Source organism: Diceros bicornis, chromosome 30 (genome assembly GCF_020826845.1).
Source record: "Diceros bicornis minor isolate mBicDic1 chromosome 30, mDicBic1.mat.cur, whole genome shotgun sequence".
In the NCBI taxonomy this organism is placed as follows: domain Eukaryota; kingdom Metazoa; phylum Chordata; class Mammalia; order Perissodactyla; family Rhinocerotidae; genus Diceros; species Diceros bicornis.
In genome coordinates, this window is record NC_080769.1 from 12,287,396 (window position 1) to 12,303,395 (window position 16,000).

At 43.7% G+C, this 16,000-nt stretch overlaps 1 protein-coding gene across 1 annotated transcript in view; it reads right to left on the reverse strand.

Moving 5' to 3' along the window:
- Nucleotides 1–267: 267 nt before the first annotated feature.
- LOC131394472 (adhesion G protein-coupled receptor E1-like) overlaps nucleotides 268–16,000 on the reverse strand; it is a 46,348-nt gene continuing 30,615 nt past the window's right edge. The window contains exons 13-19 of the mRNA XM_058525846.1: nucleotides 15,253–15,450; nucleotides 13,708–13,943; nucleotides 10,685–10,751; nucleotides 8,659–8,750; nucleotides 5,611–5,779; nucleotides 5,386–5,490; nucleotides 268–2,407 (exon numbers count right to left, since the gene is read on the reverse strand). Of these exons, the coding sequence (XP_058381829.1) occupies nucleotides 2,402–2,407; nucleotides 5,386–5,490; nucleotides 5,611–5,779; nucleotides 8,659–8,750; nucleotides 10,685–10,751; nucleotides 13,708–13,943; nucleotides 15,253–15,450 (873 nt within the window). The 3' untranslated portion in view covers nucleotides 268–2,401. The remainder of the gene's footprint in view (nucleotides 2,408–5,385; nucleotides 5,491–5,610; nucleotides 5,780–8,658; nucleotides 8,751–10,684; nucleotides 10,752–13,707; nucleotides 13,944–15,252; nucleotides 15,451–16,000) is intronic.

The following is a 16,000-nucleotide window of genomic DNA, read 5'->3' on the forward strand; positions in this document are numbered from 1 at the left end:
CTCTTTGTATATTCCAAATTGTTGCAATCAAATGCAAAATGTTGACAATCCATTGGCTGCTGTATCAGTTAGCAATTGCCACAAACAACACTTCATAACAAACCACTCCTGAAACTTAGTGCCCTAAAATAATGATACCTGATTGTTGCTCCTGAGTTGATGGGTTGGGTGGGCAGGTCTGCTGATCTTGACTGGGTTCACTGATGTGACTGCAGTCAGCTACAATTTGGCTAGGTGGTTAATTAAGGACAGCCTCAGCTGGTATAATGGGATGACTTAACTCTCCTCCATATGTTTCTCACATCCCTCCAGCGGGTTAGACTGGGCACGTTCTTATGGCGGAGGCAGGAGTGCAAGAGCGGGCAAGACAAATCATGCAAAGGGCAAGAAGGGATGCACACCCAATTTTGAAACCTCTGAGTCATGCTTGCTAACATTCCGTTGGCCAAATAAACTCTCAAGGCCAAGCCAGAGTCAGAGAAGGAAGGGTTACAAAGTTACAGGGAAGGAGTGTAGAGTCATGGAAACCATTCTTGAAGGCATTGATGCAATCAACCTACCACAATTGGCGATGGGTAAAAATCATGCCTTCTCTTGTTTCAATATCCTTAGAATTCTCACCTCTGTGTTGAACCCTCTGGACAAGCCAAGCATTGAAGACCAACCTATAATAAATGAACTCTTGTTTGTAAACATGTGTCAGCCCCCCTCCAAAATTATGGCTGCCACAAATAACAAAGACTGAGCCTCCATCAATCAAGTTTAATGTTGTGATCAAATTGTTCAACACAGGATCATTACTGAGTGAACTGAATCCTAAATGGTAAGTTGACTCAAAGTAAATATTTAGTCTTTTCTCTGTATCCCCATTTAAGAATTCCTGGGGTCAAAGAAAGAGAAGGAGAAGGACTAGTGGCCTGGAAGAGGAGCTCTCTGGTCAAGAGTTCAAAGCCCAGCTCAGCTCCCTACAGCTGTGTAATGATGGGAAAGTTACTTAACCTCCCTGAGCCTCAGTTTCCTCAACTTCAAAATGGAGAGTAATCATTCATTCACTCTTTCATTCAACATATTACGGAGAATCCACTGACTATACTGCCCTGTACTTAAGGAGCTCAGAATCTAATTGGAGACACTAAAGAAAAGAAATTATAACACAGGGTTGGAAAGCATGAAGCCTTAGAGGACACGCAGAGGTGACATCCAATCCTCCTTCAAGAGACTCACAGAGTGCATCCTGGTGGAAGTGATGACTAAGCTGAGACTCAAAGAGAGGGTGAAATTAGCCCAATTTTGAGGAAAGGTGTCCTAAGAGGAGAAAATGGCAGATGCAAAGTCCTAAAGCTAAGAACATGTTTTCTTTTCTAGTTTTAAAGACAAGCTCTGCTATCAGCATGGAAAACAGAAGAACATTCTAGATCATTCATTTATGTGCACAACACAAACCCCCGGGGATCTTGTTAAACCACAGGTTCTGGTTCAGCAGACCTGGGCTGGGGCCTGAGATCCTGCTTTTCTAACAAAGGGATGCTGATGATTCTGGTCCACGGACCACACTTTGAGGAGGCAGGCTGGAGAGTGGCCATGGAAGGGAGGGATATCTAATTTCAAATTTTCCTTCTTCTCTCCCTGGCACTCAAGATTTTAGGGGGGATGAAGAGCAAGGCAGGATGCTGATAACTTTGTGAGCGGTGCGAATCCTAGCCAAGTCACAAAACAGTTCCAGGAAGGAAGGGAGATGTTGGTTCCCTGAAAGCTTCCAGGAAACCAAAATATTCCCCAAGGCTTCATCATCAAGTCCTTCAACTCTCTGTGAAACGCTGGAATTCTGCTCCATCGACCGCTCCTGCTTACCAACATAACTCTTTTAAGTGTTTGTGCCAAAGTGGCGTCCATGTCAGTGAGCTTTGTTTATCCCCTGGGGCTCTCGTTACAGTCTTACTGGCCATTTCTTTACAGGCAGGAGGAGTCTTTGTCAAAGGATAAGCCAGTCGGTCAGACATGTCATTTCCTGAGGGCTACTCTGTGACAGGTGCCGGAGAGGCAGGCTTGGAGCCATGTGCCAAAAAACTTATGAGAAAACAAAATGGTAGCCAGGTATTCTTGGTCATGCCATTGCACTAGGATCTATTATTTCCTCAACACTCTGGAAATTCAAAGGACTGCAGAACATGAAAGACAAAATGATAACCTGGAAGAGAAAGTCTTGTTTCTCACCAGTGTGTGGAACCACCGGAAGACTGCCCCCCAAATCAGTGCTCCGAATTGCCCAGAGATTCCCGGAGCTGGCGGGACCCTGCATTTCCACATTAAGCCACGAAGAGAAGATTTTAGAGTCAGCTCCTGCCGGCACCTGCTGTCCTCAAATGTTGCTCCATAGCATATTTGAAAGCAAGAAGGTGCTTTAACTCTGCGAGAGAGAAATCAGAATCAGAATCAGCAGCAGGATTAGTACAAACGTGATCCCAGGGGTCATATCTACAGGGGCACGGATCTTATAAATACAGAGAGAGATGATATGGCAACAAAGACTAGAAGGGTAAACATTAAAATGGTAACAGTGATTATCTCTAGCATGGCAGGCACTGTGTGCAAACTCAAAAGCCACTCTCAACCTCTTCACCACTGATAGCTCCCGCTCTAGAAGCTAGAAAGCCAAATACTTCTTTTGTCAAATTCTTTAGTAACTAGGAGTGGTCATGTGATGCATTTCTGACCAATTAGGTGAAAGGGAAATCTGCTGAGGGGTTTCTGGGAAAAGCTTCTGTTTCCTGTTAAAGGGAGAGGCATGAAAGGAGAGGTTGCTGCTTCTGCCCCATACTTCTTCTTCCTGCCTTGAACATGGTCGTGATGTCTGAAGCTCTGGCAGCCATCTTGCAACCATAAAAAACATTTTGGTGAAAAGCCAACATGCTGCTAGTGGAATGGAAAACTAGGAAGAACCTAGATCCTTCACAATACCACTGAACAATAGAACCAGTACCAGCAACACCTAACTCTGGGCTTCTATTCTTGCAAGAAAAAACAAAAAAACCTATTTAGTTAAGCCACTGCATCTTAGTTGCTTGAGCTTGGAATATGTCAGTGAAAAAATAAGACATTCTAGTGGGGGACAGAAGACCATAAATAATAAAGGAAATAAATGAGGAAGTTAGAGCACGTTAGAAAATGGAAAGTGCTATGAAAAGAAAATCACGATTAGGGGGCAAGAGAAGCATGAAGGCCAGGGTAGGAGAAAAGGAGGCAGTACAACGTAGAGCTATCAGAGGAAACACTATTGAAACAAAGATTTGAAGGAGGTGAGGGAGTTGGCCACGTGTGTCAAGATAAGAACATTCAAGGCAGAGCGAGCATCCAGTTCAAGGTTCTTAAGGAGGAGAAGTGAAGACTCCTGAGCAGTCCAGTGTGGGTGGAGCAGAAAGAAATGAGATTAACAGAAGATGAGGTCAAGCAGCAAAAGAGGCTCTGACTGTACAGGGCCTTGTGGGCCATCAGGAGGACTTTGGCTTTTACTGAGTAAGGTGGGAGCCATAGAGGGTTGTAGGCAGAGAAGGGATGTGACCTGACTCAGGAGTTCACAGGTGCCCTCTGGCTGCTGCAAGGAGAATAGACCAAAGTTGGGGCAGGGAAAAGGCAAGACGGGAAGCAGAAACACCTTCATGAGGCTATTTCCATAATCCTGGCTACAGACAATAGGACTTGAAACAGAATAGAAGCAACAGAGGGAAAGAGAAGCAATCCGATTGTGGATACATTCTGAGGAAGGGTCAACAGGATTTGCTGATGGATCGGAGATGGAGGGTAAGAAGAAAGGCAGAGTCAAGGATAACTTCACAGGCTTGTGCTGCAGGATAGAAGGATAGGGGACCCTCTGTGGAAATGAGAGGTTGGGGGATCAGAAGCTCAGTTTGGAACATGTTACGTTTGTGACATCTATTAGACATCTCAGTGGGGGCACTTGGTAGGTGGTTGGTTATATGAGTCTAGAATTCAGGAGAGGAGGCTGGACTTCACATTGTTTAAAATTTGGGGGTCATTGCTAATAGATGGCGTTTATGGCTGTGAGACTGGATGAGATCTATGGTGTAGAGAAAAATGAGTACTTCCATGGAAAACGATGTATTGTCAGAGCACACATCTCCAGGTTATCCAATTCTGATCTATGTAGGAGATATTTTACAATTCTGTAAATTTTAAATAATTGACAGCAGTGCAAAGCAATTCCATGGAAAAAACAGTTTTGCCTCCATTTGCACATTCATTTCAGTATTCCTGAAATTATATATATGTATTATAATTCATAGGTATTATAATTCATATACATGTAATACATATATAACGTATATGTATATATGAAATTATATATATAATAATATTAATAATTATATATAATAGTTATAGGTATAATTATATAATATATAATGATATGTTATATTATATATGTATAATTATCAATGAGGGAACTAGGTAGATGTTATAACTGGTTCAAAAGAGAACAGCAACAACAAGCATATATATATATATATTATGTATTATGTATACATTGTATATATTATATGTGTATTATGTATTATGTATACATTATATATATTGCATATGTATTATGTAATAGATATTATATATTATGTATACATTGTATGCATTATATGTATATTATGTATTATGTATACATTGTATGCATTATATGTGTTTTATGTATTATGTATACATTGTATATATTATATATTTTATACATATATGTCTGTTCTTTGCGTTCTCTTTTGAGCCAGTTATAACATCTGCCTCGCTCTTTCACTGATTGATGAGTAGAATAAAATCCTTAATGTATGCTCATTTTATATCTGTGTGAGTCATGATTTTATCTTTTTTTTCTTGCTGAGGAAGATTCACCCTGAGCTAACACCTCCTGTCAATCCTCCTCTTTTTGCTTGAGGAAGATTCACCCTGAGCTAACATCTCCTGTCAATCTTCCTCTTTTTGTTTGAGGAAGATTCACCCTAAGCTAACATCTGTTGCCAATCTTCCTGTATTTTGTATGTGGGTCACTGCCACAGCATGGTTGCTGATGACTGGTGTAGGTCTGCACCCAGGAACTGAACCCAGGCTGCCAAAGTGGAGCACACTGAACTTAACCATCAGGCCATGGGGCCAGCCCCCACGATTTTATCTTTTTTAGACCACAAAGCTACTAAAAGCAGAGCTGGGATTTAAACCTAGGCAGGCTGGCTCCTGAACCTCCACTTTTAAACCCTACCCTCTATCAAATGAGCTAATACCCATGGACGCACTTAACTCACAGTAGGTACTCAACACATGGCAGTGTTTAGTATTGCTAAGAAGTAAGGATTCTGTTTGACCAGAATCTGCATAAAACACACCGTCTCTCACCGTTTTGGAAGTGGAGGGAAGGGATGACAGTAAGGTCCCTGAAGTCTCGGACTGGGCTCTGGGTTTGATCTTCCTGGTAATCCATCTTCTGTAATCTTCCCGTACCTGGAGATGGAGACACATCACGGGGAGATGAATCACTCCCAGATGCAGGGAAGTATGCTGGCACAGGCATGTCCCCTGGAAGGAGGGGCATCAGGGACAGCAAGGGCAGCAGCTACATACCTGGCGGTTGAGCAGACAGTGAATGAGGAAGATGAAGGCCCCCTGCAGGCTGTTGATGATGGTGAACAGGTAGGCCATAATACTAGCCATGGGTCCAATCTGGAAAATGCCCAACACCCAGGAGCTCCCCAAGATGAAGACATGGGCAAAGGCCTTGAATGTCAATAACCTGGAGGAGAAGGTTTGCAGAGGATAAGGTTCTGGGAGGTGGCTGTTGTCCTCATGGGACACACTCCCAGGAATTGTCTGAGGCTGCCACTGTGCAATCCACCACCCAGGTGGGAGTACATGTGGGGTGGAATCTCCAAACCTAGTTGCAGGGAAATCAAATCCTATAGGCATTTAGATGCTATTGGCCTACAGGTACACACGGGCACAAAGACGTGTGGACACATGCATTTAACATAATATTGTCTTTAGTAATGAAAGGCTAGAAGGACACACGTGTGCAAGAATTTGGGATACATTAAATGAACGATGAAGCCATACAATGAAATACTATGAAGACGTTTTTTTTTTTTTTACTGAGGTAAAAACATAACATAAAATTCACCATTTTAACCATTTAAAGTATGATTTGGTGGTATTGAGCACACTCACAATGTTGTTCAAACATCACCACTGTCCAGTTCCCAGACATTTTCATCCCCCAAAAAGAAACCCCGTCCCTATTAAGCAGTAATCCCCCATTCCCTTCTCCCCCAACTAGAAACAACCCAAAGGTCCATCAACAGATGAATCAATAGACAAAACCTGGTTCATCCATACAGTGGAATATTACTCAGCCATGAAAAGGAGTGAAGCACTGACACATGCTACAACATGGATGAACCTTGAAAACATGATGCTTAGTGAGAGAAGTTTGTCACAAAAGACCACATAGTATATGAGTCGATTTATATGAAATGTCCGGAATGGGCAAATCATAGAGACAGAAATCAGATTATAAAACGGTTTTTTAAAATGAGATGACGGGGGCCAGCCCCATAGCTTAGTGGTCAAGTGCGCATGCTCCGCTGCTGGCGGCCCGGGTTCGGATCCCGGGCGCACACCTACGCACAGCTTCTCCGGCCATGCTGAGGCTGCATCCCACATACAGCAACTAGAAGGATGTGCAGCTGTGACATACAACTATCTACTGGGGCTTTGGGGGAAAATAAATAAATAAATAAAATTATAAAAAAATAAATAAAATAAAATGAGATGACAGTGACAATATACTATAGTGGGTAAGGCTCTGGGTCACACTGCCTGTGTTTAAATTCTGACTGATCCACTCACTAACTTTGTGGCCTTAGTAAGTTAATTAACCTCACTGTGCCTCAGTTTCCTCACGTTGATATAAGGATGATAACATAATGCCTACACCATAAATTTGTTCTACATATTAATTAATGAGATGGCAAGACCCTAAAGGTGCTTAGAACAGTGTCTGGCACAAAATAAACATTTTTGTTAGTTGTTTTTAACCTTAAGTACTGATATGAAATAAGCTACCTATTATGTGGAAAAAACCAAGTGCAGAATGATATGTACAGTATCCTGTCATTTATGTAATAGAAGGTGGATGTGTAAGTATAGGATATTCTGGAAGGAAGCTCAATTCAGGTAATAGTGGTTGTTTGAGGTGGGAGAGACCTGGGGACCTGGGAGGCCAGGGAAAAAGGAAGGAATTAGTTTTCACGTGTTTCCTTTTTTAATGCTTATTTTTTCTTGCCATGGCATATATTAACTTTATTTTAACTTTTTGCACTAATTTTTTTGTGTGTGTGAGGAAGATCAGCTCTGTGCTAACATCTGCCAATCCTCCTCTTTTTGCTGAGGAAGACTGGCCCTAGGCTAACATCTATGCCCATCTTCCTCCACTTTATACGGGACGCGGCCACAGCATGGTTTGAAAAGCGGTGCGTCGGTGCACGCCCAGGATCCGAACTGGCGAACCCCGGGCCCCCACAGCAGGGCGCACACTTAACCGCTTGCGCCACGAGGCCAGCCCATGAACTAATTTTTTAAAAATAATTTTTAGAAAAAAATATTTAAGATGAATGTAGGATTGGACACTGACAGGAAAACAAACAAGGGACCATCATCAGGTTACCAACAATAAAACCTAGACAATGTCTGGTTTGGGTGGGTTCTTAAAATGAACATTAGTTGAGTGATGAAGTTAAGAAACACAGATGCTCTATGAGAATACGAAAAAGTCCTCTCTCTGTAAGATAAAATAATATATACAAAGCTAAAACAATGAGATAGTACATGTCATCTATTAAATCGGCAAAACAACAAAAAATGATAAACCCTAATGCTGGCAAGGCTGGAGGTAAACAAGCACTCTTGTAAATGGAAATAAGTTTTCTGGAAAACGGTTTGCAATGTACACTAAAAGTGTTGCAACTCAACCTACACTTTGACTCAAGCAATTTCACCCCTAGTGTTATGATTAAATAACCACAGATGTAGAAGATTTACCTGCAAGGATATTCAAGACAATACTGTTTATAATTGCAAAAAAAAATCAGAAATAACTTAAATGTGTTCATGAATGAAGGATGATTTAAATAAACTGTGCTGCATCCTTACACTGAAATGTTATACAAAATAAAAGGATAGTCGACAAATTTCTAATCAAAGAGACAAAATTTTATGACGTTATTAAGAGAAAAAAACGATTATAAAAATAAAGTACCATAATTCTATTCCACTATGTACACATAGGAGAAGAATTAAAAATATATTCATAGTGTCTATGTATGAAACATTCACTTCTCCTAGTAACTGTGTTAAATGCTTCATAAGCCACATAAAATAGGCAATATTAATATCCCCATTCTACAGACGAGGAAACTGAGTTTTATAGAGGTTATGTAACTTGCCTGAGGTCACACAGCTTGTAAGTGGCAGAGCTGGAGTTGTGGCCCCCCACGTGCAGACGCTGTGCTAGTCCATCTTGGACACAGAACCAGGCATACAAAAGGTACTCAATGAACATTTGTGGAAAGAAAGAAGGGAGGTTGGAAGGGGAGACGAAAGGAAGGAGGGACTCACCTGGTGTCTTTGAGCGTTGAGACTTCGACATTGACGCTGGAAAGCTTCTGCCTCAGGATCCACAGTGTCCAAGTCAGGAGGATGGAATTGATCTACCAAGTCAAGCAGAAGGGACTGAAAGATTGGATATACACGAGGACAATGGCCAGACCATCTATAAAAAGAGAACTCTGACCCATAGTCTGCAGTAACGACTTCAAGAAGCCAAACAATAACTGTTGAAGCAATCAATTCTAAACGACCAGGACTTGATCAATAACTGACAGCCTCCTTAACTTCTGCCCCTGTTTCTGACTTAGCACCAAAAGGAGAAAGCCAATATGCTCCCCTAACCAATCACACAGGATGCCTGCTTCGAGTTAGCCCACCTATAGCATCCCTATGTCAACAACCTCCACTCAGGGCACATCTGAAGCCTTCTGTTTCTCTCTACAAAGCTTTCCCACTCCTCTGCCTGCCTTTGAGCCTTTGACAAATGCACATGATGGTGGCTGACTTTCTTATTATGACAATATCTGAATAAATAGCCTCTGTTTGTTCTCATTTAGGTGATCTGTGTTTATTTCCATTGGATGCATCCAGGAAGTTAGAATCAAGACCAGTTGATTATTATGGGTTGAATTGTGTCCCCTTCTCAAAAAGATATGTTGAAGCGCTAACCCTCAGAACTTCAGAATGTGACTTTATTTGGAGATAGGGTCTTTACAGAGGTCATCAAATTAAAATGAGGCCATTAGGATGGGCCTTAATCCGATATGACTGGTGCCCTTATAAAACAGGGAAATTTGGACACAGAGACAGACATGCATAGAGGGAAGATGAGGTGAAGAGACACAGGGAGAAGACAGACATCTACAAGCCAAGGAATGCATGAGGCTACCAGAGGTTGGAGAGAAGACTGGAAGAGATCCTTCCCTGGGGCCGTCAGAGGGAGTGTGGCCCTGCTGACCCCTTGATTTCAGACTTCTAGCCTCCAGAACTCTAAGACAAGAAAATTCTGTTGTTCTAAGCTACCCAGTTTGTGATACTCTGTCATGGCAGCCCTAGCAAACTAATACATGGCCACCAAAAAATCTGATGTCAGAGCAACACTTCTCTGAAGGAATACAACCTCAAGAATTCCCAAGATTTAGATCAGTCAGATATGAGCTCATAAGTAGCAATTACAAATGACACAAGGAAATGAGCCAACCATGAGTGAGAGTCAGCAGAAACATCTTGTAGGACTGCAAAGTATGGACTGGAGGCAAGAAGACGGTACTCAACATCCCAGACTTCTCGGAGAGTAGAAGGGTGGTTGCCAGGGGCCAGGGGTTGCGGGAAATGGGGGGACGTTGCTCAAAGGTTACAAAGTTTCAATTATGCACGATGCATAAGTTCTGGAGAGCTAATGTACAGTATGGTGACTATAGTTAACAAAACTGTATGGTACACTTGAAATTTGCTTAAGAGGTAGGTCATAAGCATTCTCACCACACACACAAAAATAACAGAAAAGAAAAAATAGTAACAATGTGAGGTGATGGATATATTAATTAGCTTGATTGTGGTGATCATTTCACAAGGTATACATATGACAAGACACCAAGTTGTACACCTTAAATATATACAATTTTTATTTGTCAATTATACCTCAAGAAAGCTGAAAAAAAATCTCCAGGCTCCCCTTTGCCTCCATCCCACCAGTTCCTTCTCTCTCTTCCCCATCAATTGTTTTTAATTTCTTTCTACCTTTTTTCTCATTTAATATCTGTACTCAGAAGAGGTTGACAGACCCATTCACACTGAAGCACAAAGGGCAGATAAGACTGTGGGTTCTCCCGGGAGCATTTGCATGTTGGCATAAAAAAATCCCAAATCAAAGAAATTACACTTCAACTTGGAAATCTCGAGAATCGAGGATCAGAAGAGAGAACGTTTGAGGAGAATAGGTGACCTCAACTACGCAGCTTCTGCTGACATTTCCTGACCTTTCAACTCTCCTTGCTCCTGCTCCAGAGCACACAGCACCAAGCAATCTGCTTACCACTATGATTGTGCAAACTGGCCCCAGGAAACTCCAGATGAACCCCGTCTCCGTATTCAGCCAGCAGCTATGGAGAGAAACAGGAGGAGTCAGTGCTTGTCTCAGGGTCTTGACCCTACAGCTATTCACGCCCCGACAAAGGCACTAATGGAGGAGACTATGGGGAGATGAGATGGAGACGAAGATTCTCCTGATGGGGCTGGTCGAATTTCAGTTTTCTTTGGACCACAGCAAATCCTCTTTCAGACCTTCTTGCTGGGCAACTGTTCCTGAAATGTTCACTTAGTGCCCTGGGTAGAGCCCATTCTCCACTCATCACCTCTGTAATCCCTTTTCCCTCTTTCCAGAATCCCCAGTGGCACACCTTGTCATTCAAATCTCAGCCCAAATGTCACCTACTCTGAAAAGCCATTCTGACTACCCCCAGCTAAGTGTACTATCCCTGCTCCTGGTGCCTCTCTAGCAGAGCTTGCTGCCCTTTTTTATGGCGTCTCTCAGTATCATAAATTATCTTGCTCAGTTGTTTGTTTGCTTGCTAATTGTCCATCTTCCCCTACTGGACTATGAGCTGCATGAGAATTTGGACCTCGAATGTTTTGTTCATCTCTGAATACCTAGCACTCTGTGCAAAGCCTGGCATGGAGGAGGCATCCAGAATTACTTGTTAAAAGAAAAGAAAGAAGAAAGAAGAAAGTGAGGGAGGGAGAGAGAGAGGGAAGAAGGGAGAGAGGGAGGGATACATTGCCTCTTTCCTTCGCGTCTCTAGTAGATATTCCCTGTTTTCACCACCCAACAACCATTCCACCATGTTGGGTAACAGCACCCCAATATTCTTTTAGCAGAAGTGTGCCTCTCCGCTCAAGAGAAAGAAAATAATCAAGTTTGGCCAACCAGATGTCGTGAGTCTTCAGTAATAGAGTGAAAAAAGGCAGGAAAATGTTTGCATCATGAGAAGATGCTGTTCATATCCTTTCAGGAACGGCCACTTCAGTAAATACTGGCCAGTTCCCTTATCAGCATCTGCGTCTCTGCCTGGGGCATCAGACTAAAAGTGCTGGAGAATTAGTTCTCCCAGGAGCAGCCCTCAACCGACGGCTGATGGGAGGGAGTTGGTGGATAAATACACCAGCTCCCTCGCCGCTTGGGTGGGATAACTGTGGTGCGTGCCCTACAGGGTCTCCCAGAGGTACCCACTGAGACTGAGCCCAGCCTCCCAGAGCAGAGCCTGCTCGTGGATGCACCCCATATTTGCTCCTTCTCTTCCCTGTCTCACTTCCCCATTCTCTACCACTTCCTAAGATCATCTCAAATCCTTGTCAGTGAGACTCCTTTCTTCCAAAACTTTCTGTGGTTCCCACCACCTAGAAGGTATTCTCCAAATTCCATGACCCACCCCGTTTCCTCTTCTTCCTGTCCAATCCATCCAACCTCCAAACACATCCCAATCTCTCCCTTTGGCAAGCTTTTGCCCTCACCTATGTTGCCATCCCCTTTCCTCTTTGCCTGTGTACATTTCACTAGAGCTTTCATGGCTCAAATTCTGCCTCCTCCAGGAAGTCTTCCATGAACTTTCCAGCTCTCATATGCCATCGTCCTTCTCTGCTCTCTCTCAGGGCTTATGCTACCCACACCAACATCAGACTCTTCCTCATGGTGACATTGTATTGTCACCACCATCTTCTGGCAAGACAGTCAGACCTGAACTCAGCTTGGACACTTACTAGCCATGCGACCCCGGGCAAGCTCTGCAACTGCACTGAGGGCCACCACAAACAGCAGCACAGGTTGTGCACTGCACAAATCCAGGAGATTCTATCTACATTATGGTATAGTTGAATGGCACTGCTGTACTCAGTGGAAACATAGAATTTTGTTGAGAAGTAACAGAGATAATACATGTTTGTAAAGCTTATAGGATTTAGGTTATGATGGGTGCTCAGTTAGTACAAATTTTTTCCTTCACCCCTTATCTCATGACCTCACCTGAAGTATCAGCCATCAGCAGGCAGGGAGGAATCCTGGATATTTAATCCCCTAACACAGTTCAGCAAGGTGCCTACAGCACAAGGTGACAAGCAGGGGCCTTGCGATTGGAAAGACCCAGATTCACATCCTCATGCTGCCCCTTTCTCACCATAATGGTGAGAAAAATCCTTCACCCCTCTGAGCCTCAGTTTCCTCAACTGTAAATTAGAATAGCAACACAATCTCAAAGGTCTGTCGTAGTATTAAATGAAACATTGCACTGAGTTACAGTCTCTGCTCTATCCACACACTGCTTGTTCTGTCCTTCACCTAACTTTCCCCTCAAAACTGACTCGCTTTTTTACTCATACAATGGAACCAGGTCTGTGAAATCATGATTTTGGTATGCTGGAAATTTTGTTTTTCTAATGCCCTGTAAAATAAATACAAAAATATTTTAAAAATTAGTACTCACCTGCATACTACCTAAAATCATCTGGCATGGAACCATGCGATAAATATACCTCACTATAAAACAGACAATGTTAATAATGATGGTGATAACAATAACGTGTATAGTGCTTTACTCTACACCGGATGCTGTTCTCAATGTTTTGCAGATAATAACTCATTTAACCCTCATGGCAACACTATGAGGTAGGCACTGTTGTTAGCCTCCATTTTATAGATGAGGAAACGCAAGCATCCGGAGGTTAAGTATCCTGCCCGAGGTAGCAGAAACGGAGGGGAGTGTAGCCAGGATTCAAACCCAAGCAGGTCGGCTCCAGAGTCCATGATTTTAAAACTGTACAATCAAGTTTACTGTTTACATCACCACCATCCACTTATACTACAGTGCAAACGGTGTCTCCTGGATTTGTGCAGTGCATAATATGTGTGACTGTATATGGCAGCCCTGAGAACAAGTACATAAAGCAAAAGCTCAATAAATAGTAGCCACACCTACTGCTACTGTTACTAGTCTTCTTGTTCTTCATATAATTATCATCATGAACCCAGAAGCAGGGTCTTAGGGGAGAGATAGGGATGTCACTCACCGATCATACATCCCATAGCCCTGTGGTTGCACGCCAGCGGAGACAGCCACCACTACCGCCGGGAGCCCGTAGCCAAAGACACAGAGGTACAGCATCTTGATGTTGCGAGAGCTGAAGTAATTCACCACCTTCAGGTTCCTGACCATAAGGAAGAGCATCACGGCCTCCACCAGCATCCAGAAGAAGCAGGCAAGGAACAGGTAGTGCAGAAAGCCCGCGATGATGGCACAGCCCGTCTGCAGAGGAGAAGCGGGTGCACTCAGGACCCCCCTTCAAGGAGCAGGCTCAGAGGAAGAGGGCAGCGGAGAGAGTACTCTTTTTGGCGTTCCCCACACACGACCCATTCGTTCATTCCACAAATACTTATAGAGATGTTCTTCACCGCATTCACCGTTCTTCTCCATCCCTCTGGTAGGGTGACCAATCGCCCTGGTTTGCCCAGGACTGAGGTTTCCCAGGACACGTGACTGTCAATGCTACAACTGGGAGAGTTTGGGGGAGAAACTGATGGATGATCACCCTACTTTAGGAGATGTCTCAAGACATGGGATGGGGACGGGGGGCCCACAAACTACAGCCACTGGGCTGGCTGCCCGTTTTGTAAATAACGTTTCACTGGCACACAGCCACACCCATTTATGTATTCTCTATGGCTGCTTTCACACTAAACAGCAGAGTTGAGTAGTCGTGAGAGACCATGGGATCTGAAAAGCCAAAAATATTTATATCTGTCTCTTTATAGGAAGAGTTTGCCCACCCCTGGTCAAACGATGGGAGTGGGGCACTATGAGCATTGAGTTCTCAAGGGAATGGGGAAGGTAAGCATTCCACAGTGAGAGGGATAGTTCTGCACAAAGAATGGTCATCTCACCCAAAGTGTCAATAGTGCTCCTTTTGGAAAGACCCTGGGAGCCTACTATTTCTGGCACAGTTAAAGGCAGTAAATTGGCCAAAGTTCTTGCTCTCATGGGGCACACAGTCCAGCAGAGAAGGTAGATACACAAGTAAAACAATAACTAATCAATATAGTTTCGAATAAGTGCTGAGAAAGAATGCAAAATAGAGTTACAAGGAGCAGTTTCTCAGCTGTCGCATTATTGACATCTGAAACACTGTTGCCAGATTATTTTCTGTTGTGGGGACTGTCCTGTGTGTTGTAAGATGTTGAGCAGCATCCCTGGCCTCCACCCACTAGATGCCAGTAGCTCTTCCTCCCAGTGGTGACAACCCGTACCATCTCCAGACATCACCAAGTGTCCCCTAGGGGGCAGAATCATCCCAGATGAGAACCAATGGTTTAAAGAGTAATAGGAGGGACCACCACAATATATAACATGATCAGGGAAATTATTTTAAACTGAGACCTATCTATCACAAGAAGGAGTCAACCAGGTGAGGAGCTGGGGGATGAGTATTGTTGACAGAGGGCACAGCATGTGCAAAGGTCCTGAGGTGGGAACTGGCATAGGAGTTGGGTAGGGACGAGCAGAGGCAGATGTGGAGATGATGGGACTGGATGGGGGAAAAGCTTGAGGGATGTGAGACCTGGTTGTCCGTCTTGTCTACACCGGTGAGGAAAAGAATCTTGGCCAAGAAGAGGCACACGCAGAGGTGCAGGTGGAGGTAAGTGTTGGGGTTGCGGCAGCAACTACGGCATAGCAGGAAGGTAGCAATGGCCAAGACGAGACACACCAGTGAGATGATCATGCCCACGTGGCTAATGATGTGCAAGCAGAATTCCATCTGTCAGGAAAGAGATACACCACTCAGAGAGGGACCAGCATGCCCTGGGCAGGAAAAGAATTACCTTGACTCTTGGCTTGGGCAGAAAGGGCTTGGGGATCTTTTCTCCCTCCGACACTCAGAGTGAAGTAGATACTGCCCATCATCATCCTTTGGCATCTGTTGGCATCCATCAGCACCCATTCCCACCCCTATCCTACACCCCATCCCATGGTGTCTACAAACTACATTTCCCAGAATCCTTTGGGGCTAAGGTCCTGGAGGTCATTTAGGTTCTCCAACTAGACGCCTGCATAAAAGTTTTACAAGGCAGAATGGAGGCAGATACCAGCTTCCTGCAGACAGGAGTGAGCTGTGGCTGGATTCCACATTCCAACTGTCCAATCTTTAATTTCATGGGTTATCCTGAAGCCAAAATCCAAGCCCCTGACTTCAACTCCTTCGTCCCTTCCACAGATTTTGTGAGCGCCCAGTTCCCCGTGTTAAATCCTTTTCTGCTTCAAATACCTAGAGTGGTTCCTGTTTTTCCTGCACCGAACCAGGACTGATA